The following is a 14,396-nucleotide window of genomic DNA, read 5'->3' on the forward strand; positions in this document are numbered from 1 at the left end:
AAGCACTTATTTCTGTTTTAATGAAAGTGTTTACTTAAGCAGCCTCCACATTTAATGTTTAATTTTGATTGCAAGCATTAAATTTTATGTGCATGTACATCTGATTTTTCTTTATAATGTTGCACAGTGGAAGAACATAAAATTTATATAAAAATAGCAAATCAAATTGTCTCATTTCTTTGTGAAGACAGTGCAGTTGTGTATTCTCTACCAATCGTTTTCAGTACCGTGTCACAAAGATTGTTTAGGCTCAGAGTGAGCAGTCTATGTGTCAGAAGGTCAGAAAGAGTACTCCTAAAATGTTTAGTAGCTTTATGCTGAATGTCAGTAAAGCTGTGATCATCTGAGATTGGATTATCTGCCCTGCTTCCCTGGAGTAGTAGGTGTTTTCTAATTAATGTAGTAAAGTTGTTCCTAAATGTCATGTAGTTTTAGGACTGAGAGGAAAAGTTTAGGAATTGGAGCTGGTTTTGTCTGCTGAGCTAGAGCGGGGGTTAGGCTGTGCTGGAGAAGAGACATGATTTGCTCAAGGTCACCCCCCCCGCCTCCCACAGGGGAGTCAAGGATCTATGCTTTGACTTCATGGTGGCCGTGCTTCTTCACTGGCAGGTGATGGGTGAGTACTTGACTGTGTGCTCAGAACACTGCTAAGTTAACTGAAAGCGCTGCCAGGTAAAGAAAGGACATGGTTCCTGCCTGCTGGTCACTTGTAACCCTGACTTCAAGCCCCTCGAAATGGCCACAAACTACTACCTTAAGTGGATTTTGGAGATTTTTCATGATGCATTCTGAAGTTCTTTGCTGATTATGTAATATGGATAAACAAGGGCAGTGAAGCAGTTTAAGACATCAAAGACTTTGTTAAATAGTTCAGTTCAGTTAGTCTTGTGTCCGACTCTTTGTGACTCCAGGGACTGCAGCACTCCAGGCTTCCCTGTCCATCACCAACTCCTGGAGCTTACTCAAACTCATTCCCATTGAGTGGGTGATGCCATCCAACCATCTCATCCTTTGTCATCCCCTTCTGCTCCCGCCTTCAATCTTTCCCATCAGGGTTTTTTCCAATGAATCGGTTCTTCCCATCAAAGTATTGGAGTGGCCAGAGTGGCCAAAGTATTGGAGTTTCAGCTTCAACATCAGTCCTTCCAATGAATATTCAGGACTGATTTCCTTTAGGATTGAATGGTTGGATTTCATTGCTGTCCAGGGGACTCTCAAGAGTCTTTCCCAACACCACAGTTCAAAAGCATCAATTCTTTGGCGCTCAGCTTTCTTTATAGTCCAACTCTCACATCCATACATGACTGCTGGAAAAACCATAGCTTTGCCTAGACAGACCTTTGTCGGTAAAGTAATGTCTTTGCTTTTTACACTTGAGCTTAGCCAAAAGGCCGAGAAGCGATGTGTCTCTGCTTTTTAATAGACTGTTTAAGTTGGTCATAGCTTTTCTTCCAAGGAGCAAGCGTCTTTAATTTCAGGACTGTGGTCACCATCTGCAGTGATTTTGGAGCCCAAGAAAATAACGTCTCTCACTGTTTCCATTGTTTCCCCATCTGTTTGCCACGAAGTGATGGCACTGGATGTCATGATCTTAGTTTTCTGAATGTTGAGTTTTTTTTTTAATTTTTTTTTAATTTTTATTTTTCAGTGGGTTTTGTCATACATTGATATGAATCAGCCATAGAGTTACACGTATTCCCCATCCCGGTCCCCCATCCCACCTCCCTCTCCACCCGATTCCTCTGGGTCTTCCCAGCCCATGAATGTTGAGTTTTAAGCCAACTTTTTCACTCTCCTCTTTCACTTTCATCAAGAGGCTCTTTAGTTCTTTTTCGTTTTCTGCCATAAGGGTGGTGTGTTTAAATAAAATAGTGAAGTTTGGCTTTTGTATTAATCTCCGCGTCCTTACTTTTGTAATAATGAAACCTTGTAAAAAAGATATGTTTAGTATTTTATTTTATTTTGCATACCAATTTTATTTATTTTCATTTATTTTTATTAGTTGGAGGCTAATTACTTTACAATATTGTAGTGATTTTTGCCATACATTGACATGGATCAGCCATAGATTTACATGTGTTCCCCATCCTGATCCCCCCTCCCTATGTTTAGTATTTTAATAACTATAAACCATCTTGAATTGATTCATTTTGTTTCCTGAAGGGGTCCTCTTGTTTGTTTTTACACTAATGCTTGTATGATGACATTTATTCAGTACCTGCTGTGCCGGGGATTGTCCTAGCAGCTGGGGGCAAGCTGCACGTGAGACCAGTCTTCACAGAGCTCACATTCTCTCAGGTCAGAGATTTCAGTGTGTTTTGGGGAAAATGGAGTAAAGGTAAATAAAGTTAGGTAGCTTTGTGTTTTAGGGCATTCTTTGGTGTAAAAGAGAAAAACTTTTCTTGGTATTCGAAACTTATTTCTGGAAATGTTTTTCCTGTGGAACCAAGAGAAATACAGTAACCATTAAAAATCTTCTTCCTGTATTACTGATTTGACTGCAGTTTCATGCCTTAATGCTGCAGAAGTCTGCCTAGAATGGCTTATGAATTAGGAAATAAATATAGCCAGATAGTTCACATAGAATATATAGAGAATTTATGAGAATTCAGGCCCTGGAGACAGATCTGCTTTGACTTCCCATTTGCACGGTTCTGTGCTTGTCTGACCTTGGACAAGTGTTCTCATGTCTGAGTCACAGTTGACTCATCTGTAAAATGAGAATAATAAGTAATAAGAGTATCAGCTTCATGGCTTGTTATTAGGGTTAGATGACATAATTCATGCAGAGTTCTTGATACTTGGTGAGTGTCCAGTAAAGGCTAGATTGTGAAAGCTGCTGTGATCACTTCAGGACATTGAGTCTGCTTCAGGGTTGTGGGTGCTGTGGAAGGCATGGGACTCCGGGGTGCAGAGACCAGGGTGTGTGATCGTCAGGGCACTACAGGCAGCATCTTCATAGCTGCGTTGGGTTCCTTTGCCCTTCATTGCATGGGCTGGCACACAGGGCTTCAGTGTAGGCGGGTGCTGCCCACGTGGTGGATTTGTGTCATAGCTGGGAGACTTTGAGCATAGGGCCCTGAATCTTTCATGATGCTGCACAGAAGCCTGCCTGACCTTTTTCCAGAGGAAGATCTGAGCTTATCATGCTGGATAGTAGAGAAGCCTACTCTTCGGGAGGAGGTGTTGTCTTCCAGGGCTGTTGACTCTGTTGTACATCCCCGGAAAGACTGTCTGTGTGAAAGCCCCCAGGGCCTGCACTGACCAAGCTGCAGAATTGCCAGGACCCATGGAGACTGGTCTGTCAGCAGGCCTCCAAGTCCCTGGTCTAAAGGATGCCACAGCCTTCTCAGGGTAACGTTCATGCACACAGCTGTTGATTCTGGAGCCGCATCCCAGAGACCTTTTCTGTTTCTGTAACACTCCATGCTGTATTCAGGACCATGTATCCTGAAGCATTTGATTCTCTTCTCAGTAAGCAGATACTGTTGAACTCAAGTTGGTATACATGCTGAGGTGTTCGGAGTTTTCAGTTAAGCCTTGGAATGCAGGAAGATAAGATGGATGGACACAGATGGCTAGGTAGGTTGCTAGGTCTTACAGTAACAGCAGGTGTCAGTTGTAGAGTCTAGGTGATGCATATATGACTATTTACAGTTGAGTTATTTTTATTTTTCTGAAATTCTTCAAAGTGCTGGGAGAAAAGGCAACTATTCTCTCTCCTCTCCCCCCCCCCCCCCTGCACCCCCCAAGTCAGTTTTCTTTGTAACTAAACAAAGCCTGGCATTTAAAGAAAACTTTTAACAGCAGTTTGCATCAAAATATGGATAGATGATAAACATTTTAAGGGTTTGTTTAGTCAGAGTGGTTCTACTTTCAGCTGTTTTTAGCTTAATTGAGTTCCTTTTAAGATTGGATGGTTTGGAGAACTATTTAAAAGGAAATCATTGCTCTAAATTTTAGATACCCAGTGTTTCGGGCCTGGAATACATTTTTAGGTAAAGGAGTCAGGCTGGTCTCCCTAAGGACAACCTTCCAGGTGAGTGGCCCTAAGCTTTTCCTACATTTCTGAAGTGTGAGGGTGCAAAGTTTTCCAGGCTTTTTAACACTGAGCCCACATTGAAGTATATTACATTTCTGTCAGTTTAGGGTTGAGGCTAGGATGCTGGTTTACAGGGAATGGTAACTGGTAGAGTTAGGGTGGAGTATCTGGTGACCCGAAGTGGCCTGGCTGCTTGAGAGGAGAGGAGAGCAGCCTGTGTGATGAAAAGGTAGACTTTTAATAAAATTAGATTTTGTTTTGTTTCTTTTCAGTAGAAGAGTTTAAATGTAATCTGTATTGTGTGGAATTTTGTTTTATGGGGAATATTTTTACGTGTAAACAGTGAAATTTCATCTCTCAAGTAGGGAATACCAGATGGTATCTGTGGTTGGTGATTAGTTTACTACCAAGTAATCTTAAATGGATTGTTGTAGTAATTATGTTTCTAAATGTTAAACTAAGCATTTATGTTGGACACACGGCTGGATTTCTCTCAATTACAGGGATTGTTCTAGAAATTTTCAAAACATGAGTGTTTATTTCTTATGTGAGTGAGTGAGTGAGTGGTCACTCAGTTGTGTCCGACTGTTTGCAACCTTATGGACTGTAGCCCACCATGCTCCTCTGTCCATGGGGTTTTCCAGGCAAGAGTACTGGACTGGCTACCATTTCCTTCTCCAGAGGCTCTTTCCAACCCAGGGATCGAACCTGGGCCTCCCGCATTATAGGCAGACGCTTTACTGTCTGAACCACCAGGGAATACTATTTCTTATGTAGTTTGCTTCAAATGTTTCACTTTTTCATCAGAAGTGCTTTTCACAGGTTTTTTCAGTTTTTTTTTTTAAGGTTATACCAAGAGTCATCTTTTCTTAAAAAAAAAAAACACAAAAAACCAAAAAATCCTTTACTGTTTTTCATAAAAGGAAAACCATCTGCAGTTGATAGAATTATCAGAGTCAATAGCCGTGCAGTTACGGCCCAGGCTCAGAAACGGAACTTGGCTTCAGCAGAGCCCTCCTCCTTTCCCTGGCACAGCTAGCTAGCTCTTTAAAAAAGAGTGACCATTTTCATGTTTTTCTAAACAGTTTAAACACCTAAGCTTTGCACGGGATATTAGTAAAGCTGGAGAGTATTGATAGAATGCAGTAGTTTTTAACCTTATTTGACACAGTATCCCATTTTAACATTTTATATTTTGTAGTGCCCAGTTTTGCATTCTGAGATGAAATTCATGTATGAATTACCTACTAACGTACATAGTTGAAAATCTTAATATATGCCCTGACTGTGTAACATACAGAAGAAACTGGATTTGTAATAAAATAGGCATTTCGATATGTAAGTGTTGGGCATGACTGTACTAGAAGACTAGAAGATCTATCCTATAGACTATACTAGATGTAGTGTATCTGTATATAGATAGATAATATATCTATGTAGACTGTACTGGGAGCCTAGTGAAGTAGCCAGATGGCCTGTGACCTCCTTCAACAAGTGAGCTTCGGTTTAAGGGAAGTGAGGCAAGAGTTGTCTGGTGGAGGCTGACTGGTTTTCTTTAACGTCTTGAAATAAGGCCAAGAGAATCTTTATGCATGTGGGTGCACTCATATGACTGTCACCCACACACGTGTGCTGACTGTCCCAGACCTGTTGCAGAATTCACATGTCCTGAGTGGCATTGCTGTTGGTAGAATAATTTTCTGTATTGGTGTGAACTCATGTTTTCGTTTTTTGGAGAAAGAGAATAGAGTTTTTGCAATAGATGTATTTCTGGAAAAGAGATTTTTTTTTTTTTTTTTAACCAATGTGGATGTCTGGAGGGGTGTGTGAAGGTTTGGTGGGTCCTTGACTGTGCAGGTCTGCCTGGGCATCACAGAACACTGCTGTCTTGTTCCTTTCCCCCAACAGCAGCTCCTCCAGTCCTCACGTCAGACAGAACACCTAAATTCTAATTTTGTGAGATTCTCAGAGTTTCTGTGACCCATGAAGTGTAACAGATATCTGCCTGAACCCGCTTCCAGCTATAAATCTGGTTTTTATGCTTGTGGTCGTTAGTACTTAGTGATTTTGCGTTTTAACCCGGAAGATGGCTTTGGACTCTGAACTGTCTGCTGGAAGCAACCCTTACTGAGAGAGTTGGTTAGAGGGACGCAGTGGTGCAGAAAACCTCAAATTCATTTGTTAGGTGGGTTTATTACAGGTAATTCTACATTTTACTGAGGTTAACTTATATTCAGTTAAGAATTTGGTTTTAGTGAAATTTTTTTCTTTTGACATGTTATTTTCATCTTTAGATAGTTTGTATTTTCATGTCTAGAAAGATCACAGTCTAATAATTGAAGATTTATATTCATATTCCCTGATGGGCAATCAAAAATGTGAGTACTGTTTCAGAATTCATATGTTGATGAAAATTGACACATGGTCATTTAAAAAATCAGTTTAAAAAACCAGTTATTTTACCTTATTTTGAATAGTTGGTACTTTCCTCTAAAATTGGGGACATTTTAGAAATTGAATTTAAAATGACAAGGTTACATAATTATGTTATGAAAATATAGGATTGTTCTAAATTAAGATTTGTAAAATGTTAGCTATTTTACTAAGAAACTTTTAAAAATTATACTTCATGCTAATCTTAAAATCCTAGTTGAAATAATAACATAAAAATGGACACATTCTCAGTTACCTGTAGTAACTTGTGGATTTTGAGAATGTTAGGAAATGGGATCTGTCTCTCTAAGAGTCCTGGTTTTACCAGTGGATTCACGTGGGAGAATGCACAGCTGGGGGCTTTCCCGTTAACTCCCTGGGTGGGGGTGTGGGGATGGGGTGGTCAGGTGTCTGTCAAAACGTGCAGGCAGTAGCAGTGCTGGGAGGAGCAGCAAGGATGTGAGACAATATGCAAATACAATGAGTGACTCGACCGTGAAATTAAAACGAGCTGTCCGAGAGATTGTAGCTCTGTGTATATTGTATATATTAAAAAAGAAAGCCTACTTGTTGATTTAAATGCCTGTTTCATGGTAAAAATTTTTTTATAACTGGTTCTCTGCCTTTTTTGTGTTTTCTTCTAATGTCCTCTTGTTTCTAGCTTCTTCTTCACATCCCAGTTCCAAATCTTCGTTAGAAAATATAACTCAAAAACTTTTAAGCACAGAGTAGAATTAATTTATCTCCTTGAACTTGAAGTAAGTGCTTTCTCCTGGCCTTTCATTTGAAGTCTCTCTTTTCCTCTCCTCTTATCAGTTTGGTCTACTTTCTGCCCGGCCCTCCTAGCACTGTCCTTCATTTGTCTGTGTGTGTTGTTCCCCTTCAAGCCTTTGTCTTAGATAATTTCCCACTACTCAGCAAAAAGGGAAACTATTTGGCAGAGTTGGGGAATTTTCTGTCTTTTCTCAGTCTGGGATCCTTACTAGAAACATTTTAAAGCATACTAGAAACATTTTAAAGTTTTAAAAGACATGTTTACTCTGGTTTATTTAATTTCAGCCTTGAAATTTGATTTCAGACTTCTAAAGTTTTTTTTTTTTTTTTTTTCCATTTAGAAACCACTTAAAATTGCTTTTGGGTTAGTGAGAAGTGTGTGGTTGTTGCTTCTCATTGGGACATATTTTTTAAGTTTTATCTTCTGTCTCCAAATTAACCGGTATTCAGTTTATTGTCTAAATCTGCATAAAATGTCTTTAGGCTTTTCTTGAACCAAGAACTGTACTGTTTCTCCGCACTCCAGTTTACCCCCCCCCCTTTTTTTTTTTTAAAACAAACAGTGGTTTTAGATTTACTTATTCAGGCAGGAGTGCATCACCCTTTTGGTTTCTTTGTTTTGCAATTTTATGTTTGGGTGTTGAACCAAAGCTTAAAAATACCTTTGTATGTAGAGCGTTTGACACAGTTGCCTTAGTGAACACGTGAGTGAAAGGAGCGAGTGAGGGGATCAGAGCTGATGGAGGTAGGGGGGCCACCCGGCTCCCGGCCTGCTGTCTTCAGGTGGAGAGACTCTGTCCTTGGCTCGGTCAGGAGGGTCTGAAGACAGGCTCTGGTTTGCAGAGCACTGGAGAACCGATCCTTTCAGTAATGGGGTAAGCATGTACTGGGAGAATACAGTTTGGGGCTTATTTCGTAAGTTGTGACACTTTCAGAACACGTTTTACGTGATGGAAAGAAGAAAAGTTGGAGTAGGGATTTTATGGGTTGGTTAGGAACGAAGGAGAGAACACAGCCCCTTTGTGAGTCCCCACCTGTGTGTGTACTTCACTACACACTACATAAAGTCGAGGTTATGTTTCTCCAGTTTTGAATTCTGTGTTTGTGTGGGTGTGAATCCAATTACATTTTTTCCCGTTTTTGCTTTTTTAAAATCTTACAGGCCCCTTCACAGATGTAGTCACTACAAACCTTAAGTTGCGAAATCCGTCAGATCGGAAGGTGTGTTTCAAAGTGAAGACGACAGCGCCTCGTCGGTACTGTGTGCGGCCCAACAGCGGGATCATTGACCCCGGCTTGACTGTGACCGTTTCAGGTAGCAGATGCTCGTGTCGTCCTCTCACTGTGTGCAGACTGCTGCCGAAACTGCCTCCCCTTCCCTTGGGGTGGGGTGCGGGGTGTGTTTGGGGATGGAGTGGGGGGTGTGTGTGATGGGCTGAAAGCAGTTACTGTCCGTCTAAAATGTTACCTTGTTCTTTATTTCTGCAGCTTACTGCCACATCCTCTGCCCTTATTATTTGGTCTTTGAAACTTTGTATCATTTTTGGCTTTGCTCATTCTCTCCCATAGATCACTAGTGTGACATGTTACATGCAGCTATGGAGGGATTATTGTCAGTCTTTTGGTTAAGAATGTACAGTGCATATCTTTGGCCAGTAAGTTGTAATAGTCGATGAGGCTTCTGCCTTTCTTGTTAATGCTGGGTGTCAGTTCTGTACCCCTTCTGTGGTTCCTTGAAGTCCGCGGTGCGTGCTTGGCCCCCTCCTCATGCAGATGGCTTACCTGCCCTGGAGCAGAGCCAGTGCCCCCAGAGTGTTCGTTCTCCCCTCCTGACACTCTCACGGTGCAGGCAGGAAGGTAGTCAAGGCGGCGCCTCACAGGCCCCACGCCAAGACCAGTTACTCCCGTTTTCTGGCTGTGGCTCTCACCTTTGTGAAGGTCTGTCACAGTAGCATGGGCTTCTCCAGATTAGCCTCTGCGGATACAGCCCAGATGTGTGTGTGTTCAAGCATACAGAGTATGCCTGGGTAATCCTGACAGGTATTACTAAGATATTAAGCAATTCTGTATCAGTGTTCCAGTTTTCAGGCCCACAAAGCCGGCTAGGGGCTGGCTCCTTGAGATGTTTCGCGGTGGAACCTGATGCAGTGGCAGTTGAGGCCAGACTGCCATCAGGCCTTGTGGGGCACTGAATCCTCCCTTAGGTAACTAGCCCCATACGCAGAGCCTGGAGGCCCTGGAAAAGGAGTTTTATGATGTGGCAGCTGGGCAGGCTTGCTGTCGTGTTTATTCGAGCTGTCAGTTCATGGGAAAGGTGGCGGGCAGTGAGAAGAGTGAGCAGTGGGGACGTGTGTCCTGGAAGTTGCTCTCTAAGGCCACAAGCCTGCAGCTCAGTTGGAAGAAGATAAAATAATTTCTATCCACATGATTAAAAATGGATTTTGGCACGAGCAGCTGTACCCCTAGGAATCCAAGAATCTGTTCAGAGTGACTTTCTTGAAGGGTTTTAATTCACTGAGCTTTTCCGGTATTAGTGTTTGTTAAGAAGGTGTATATACTTCTCCAAGCACACTAGTTCCTGTGTCCACACGCATCCTCGACGCCTTTCCTTCACTTGGAACTCGGCACTCCAGCGTAGTGCAGCCCCTCAGTGGGTGAGGGGTCCTCCAGTCACACTTTGCAGCAGCCCTCCTTGATTGACTCTGCATACTCACTCTAGCACGCGCTTTTATGGATTGTCTTTCTCTTGTTATGAGGTCTGTCAGCAAGTCAGTCACATTTTTGAAGTTTTCTTTTTATGCAGTTTCTAGTGAATATCCTGGGGTGGTGGCTCAGTGAAAGGTGTTCCTGGAGATAGATTGTTCATTATCTGGATTCTGGGCATTTATCCTGTGCGTTTTCTTTTTTCCCCATAATTTTGCTTGCTTATTTATGGCTGCTGGTTCTTCGTTGCTGCATGGGCATTCTCTCCTTGTGGTGCACAATCTTCTCATTGCAGGGGCTTCTCTTGTGCAGAGCACAGGCTTCAGGTGCTCGGGCTTCAGTAGTGGTGGTTTGTGGGCTCAGTAGTGGTGCAAGGGTTTATTAGTTGCCCTGAGGCAGGTGGGATCTTCTCGGATCAAGGACTGAACCCATGTCTCCTACATTGGCAGGCTGGTTCTTTGCCACTGAGCCACCAGGGTTCCCCTCTATCCTCTGCATTTTCTACATTTGCTTAATTGCATCTGAGTTTTTGAAAATGTTGACATCTATCTTAGAAATAATCTAAATATTAGCAGGGAAGTTAACTCCACAGTACTGTGTACATATTTTGTGGAATTGCTGATTCATTCTTTATAGTCTCTTATTAGATTTATATTACATAATTAAACCATACCGAGCCTCTAAAAAACCTCTTGTACACCACTGAAAACCATAAATGCTTGGGAAAAAATTTTAAATATAATTAGTAGGACAGTAGAAAAAGTTCAGAAATCATGAGACTGTATAGTTTCCTTGTACACTTTGTTGTCTTAGACTCATTTAAACACACTGATAAACTCTTGAATAGGTGTTTATTTAAAATCTATTTTAAAAAAAGCTAATTATATCGAAGCACTAATAAATGGTAGTGAGTTTTAAGTTACCTAGAATTTCTCCTATAAATATTTTAGTTGTCTGATTTTAAGAGCTGTTATTACCAAATACTAATGTGAAAACTAAATTTATAAGTGGTTTTAAATACAAATTTACTAGATTTTGAATTTATAGGCATTGTAATAGTTAATGTTAGCAAAGTTTTGAAAATTTTCCAAACTTAAGTTTAGAGAGGGCAATCATAGATACTTATTTTTTAAAATAGCCATTTGTTTATTTTGTGGGTTGTTAAAGTTGTAGCAAATTAAAAACGTAGACAAGGTAAAAATAATTGAAAATCATAAAGTTGGTTCTGAATCAACTTTAATAATCCAATGTTTCTTGCAACCTTCCTGGTTTTCTTTAAATTTGCACATTAGTGAGTACTAGGAATGATCAAAAGTCAGTGATGTATCCGTTCTTCTTCAGTAATGCTGCAGCCTTTTGACTATGACCCCAATGAGAAGAGTAAACACAAGTTTATGGTACAGACCATCTTTGCTCCACCAAACATTTCAGACATGGAAGCTGTGGTGAGTAGAGAAATTGAACAGAAATCTTTTGGGGGAATGTTGTTTAAACTTGGGTTTTGTTTAGTTCTTCATTGAGAAACCTACTTTTTAAAATAAAAAAAAATCTGTGTATCTCTTCACTATGGATAATCTAACTCATGTCAAGAATAAAGGAATTTTGAAGTCGTATTTCTTAGAGACGGTTTTAGAAGCGCACTGCTAACAGTGAAGCCCTGTAATCTCTAGGGATGTGAGTATAGTTTTAGTGGTGGTGACAGTAGCTCTTGTAAGGTTCTGTAGAAAGTTATGTGGCACCTGGAAACCCCCCAGCCCCTGCCTCCAGGCAGCTACACTAACCCTTTGGTTATCCCTTGAGAGGAAACCTACTTCTTGCAATTGTATTTCCTCTGCCTCATTGTTTGGTTTCCTGTGTTTTTAGTGGAAAGAAGCAAAACCCGACGAATTAATGGATTCTAAATTGAGATGTGTATTTGAAATGCCCAATGAAAATGATAAATTGGTAAGTAGGAAAATTTAAGAAAATTGGAAGCTGCTCAGCTCTTAGTCACTGAGATTTAACTTCTGCTGCTGGTTTTGGCCTTGGTGGGTGTGTGATGTATGATATAGCTGGTCTAGATTCGGTGCTTAGGCTTTTTTAAAAAACATGTGGACATGCTCTTTTCATGTTACAACATTTTGTTTGTTCAAGAAGAAAAGTACTTTTAGATACTTTTGATTAAAAGTATGATTGAAAAAGAAATAATTTAAAAAGCTGCATGATGGAGAAGAATCATCTCTTCCTACCAAAATCTTAACCACTTAAACCACTACAAGTTCTTTGTTAGAATAAGACGTGTATATATAAATATGATTAAGTTACAGACATAAGCTGCTTTTTGGCAGCTATATACCTGCAGTTTGGGGGTAAGATTTAATTTACATGGACAAACATTTATTTCAGATTTGGCTATTCCACGTATTTTTTTCACTATTGTTATTGGTCAAAATACATCTGAGTTAGTAAATGATTTTTATGTTGTGTTTCGATTAGTGTGAGGCAAATAAAATTTGAAGGACTGATGTTTATATGCGCAGAGTTTAAAAAGTAGCCTTAGAGAATGGGTTGTGGTCACTTCTCTGTTCCTTTTCTGAAATGCAAATTTGAATTTTTTCTGTGTTTTTTAGGAGGGACTTGAAGGGTCAGTAGATTTGTGTGCATGTGATTTAACATATAAAGTAATATGAACACATAGCATTGTGTTTGGCACATATTAGGTTACAGTCTGCACATTTTAGGTTACAGTCTGATATGACTATTGTCTTTGCCCTGGAGGCCATTTGCTCTGTTGAAAAGTAAACTTGCAAGTTAAATACATGGGCTCAATTATTGTGTTTCTCTTTGAGGATAAGCTGAAATGAAAAAGTGCCTGAGTGGTAATTAGGTGTTGAACAAATCATTTATTGTGCTTTTAATGCCTTTTTAAGGGGATTTTGAAATATTTGCCAAAGACAGAGAATGTGAACACATATTCTTACTGGAGAGTGAGGTTCTGATGGTGCAATAGCACTGATGAAGTTGACACTTTCCATGTAGAGTGCACTTTCTTTTTTGCCGAGGTTGCCAGAAGGCTAATAGCTTGGGTAGTTCTTACCGGAACCAAGAAAGCACAGTAGCACATTGTCTGGGTTGACTTGTTTTATTTCTAGTTTAATTGAGCTGTAGTTGACATGCTCTATAAGTTTAAGGTGTCAGCATAAGGACTAGTCTTCCATACATTGTGAAATGATTACTGCAGTAAGTTTAGTTAACATCCGTCGTCTCATATAGCTACCAAAAAAGCACTGTTTTCCCTGTGATCAGAACTCTTAGGATCTGCTCTCTTAACAGAGAGCAGATCGCACATAGCAGTGTTATCTGTAGTACCACATAGTTGAGTGTGCCACATAGCCGTGTTACCTGTAGTCACCATGCTATATGTTACATCCCAAGTTCTTGTTTATCTGGAAGTGTGTACCTTCTGACCACCTTCATCCAGTTGCTCCTCCCCATACCCAACTCTTATAGCCACAGACCTGGTCTCTGTTTCTGAGAGTTTGGGGCTTTGTTGTTGTTTTAAGATTCCATGTGTAAGTGAGCTCATCATACAGAATTTGTCTTTCTCTCACTTCACTTAGTGTAATGCCCCTGAGGTTCATCCATGTTGTCACAAATGGCAGGCTTTCCTTTTTAATGGCTGGATAATATTCCATTGTATACATGCATTCCAGTCTGTGCATATACACCACAGCTGCTTTATCCATTCTCTTGATGGACACTTGGGTTGTTCCCATGTCTTGTCTGTTGTAGATAATGCTACTGTGTGAACATGGACGTGCAAATATCTCTTCCACATAGCGCTTTCCTTTCCTTCAGATGTATTCCAAGAAGTAGAATTCATTGAAATAGGGTTGACTTATTTTAAAAACACGTTTGGGTATTTTCTCACTTTTATGAGTTTTATGTGATTTTTACAGTTGTTTAATAAGCACAAAGCTGTCTTTCAACTGGGCTTCTCTTATGCTCTGGATAGGAGACCATTTGAGATTATAGTCTGAAAAGGGCTGGCACCCAAGTAGTATTGGAAACCAAACCAGAAATTGAGGGAAATGATATGACTGTGATAGATGGGCCCAGCCATCTTCCACCTTACACAGGGAGGTAGCAGGTTCACCAGACAGAGACCAGCCCAGATTATCCAGCAGAGTGGCTTTGAATCTGCTAAAGGCTTGAACAGATACTGCATAGTGAGCCCAGGGCCCTGCACCATGGAGCTAAAGCCAAAGTAGTTTGGTCCTAGAAGTTTTTCAGAGCAGGTTGTTAGAAACCTGGAGAGTGTGTTCAGCAATTTCAAAGTTCTCCAGGGAGTATCTGATCCTGAGCTTGATATACTAGCTGCAGAGGATTTGCACTTATTTTTTTTATTTTTTATTTTTCAGTGGGTTTTGTCATACATTGATATGAATCAGCCATAGAGTTACAC

At 40.5% G+C, this 14,396-nt stretch overlaps 1 protein-coding gene across 1 annotated transcript in view; it reads left to right on the forward strand.

Moving 5' to 3' along the window:
- Positions 1–14,396, forward strand: part of VAPA (VAMP associated protein A) — a 38,812-nt gene that overhangs the window by 10,698 nt on the left and 13,718 nt on the right. The window contains exons 2-4 of the mRNA XM_065932586.1: positions 8,412–8,564; positions 11,294–11,397; positions 11,816–11,896. Coding sequence (XP_065788658.1) covers positions 8,412–8,564; positions 11,294–11,397; positions 11,816–11,896 — 338 coding nt within the window. The remainder of the gene's footprint in view (positions 1–8,411; positions 8,565–11,293; positions 11,398–11,815; positions 11,897–14,396) is intronic.

The sequence above is a fragment of the Muntiacus reevesi genome, chromosome 4 (genome assembly GCF_963930625.1).
Source record: "Muntiacus reevesi chromosome 4, mMunRee1.1, whole genome shotgun sequence".
In the NCBI taxonomy this organism is placed as follows: Eukaryota; Metazoa; Chordata; class Mammalia; order Artiodactyla; family Cervidae; genus Muntiacus; species Muntiacus reevesi.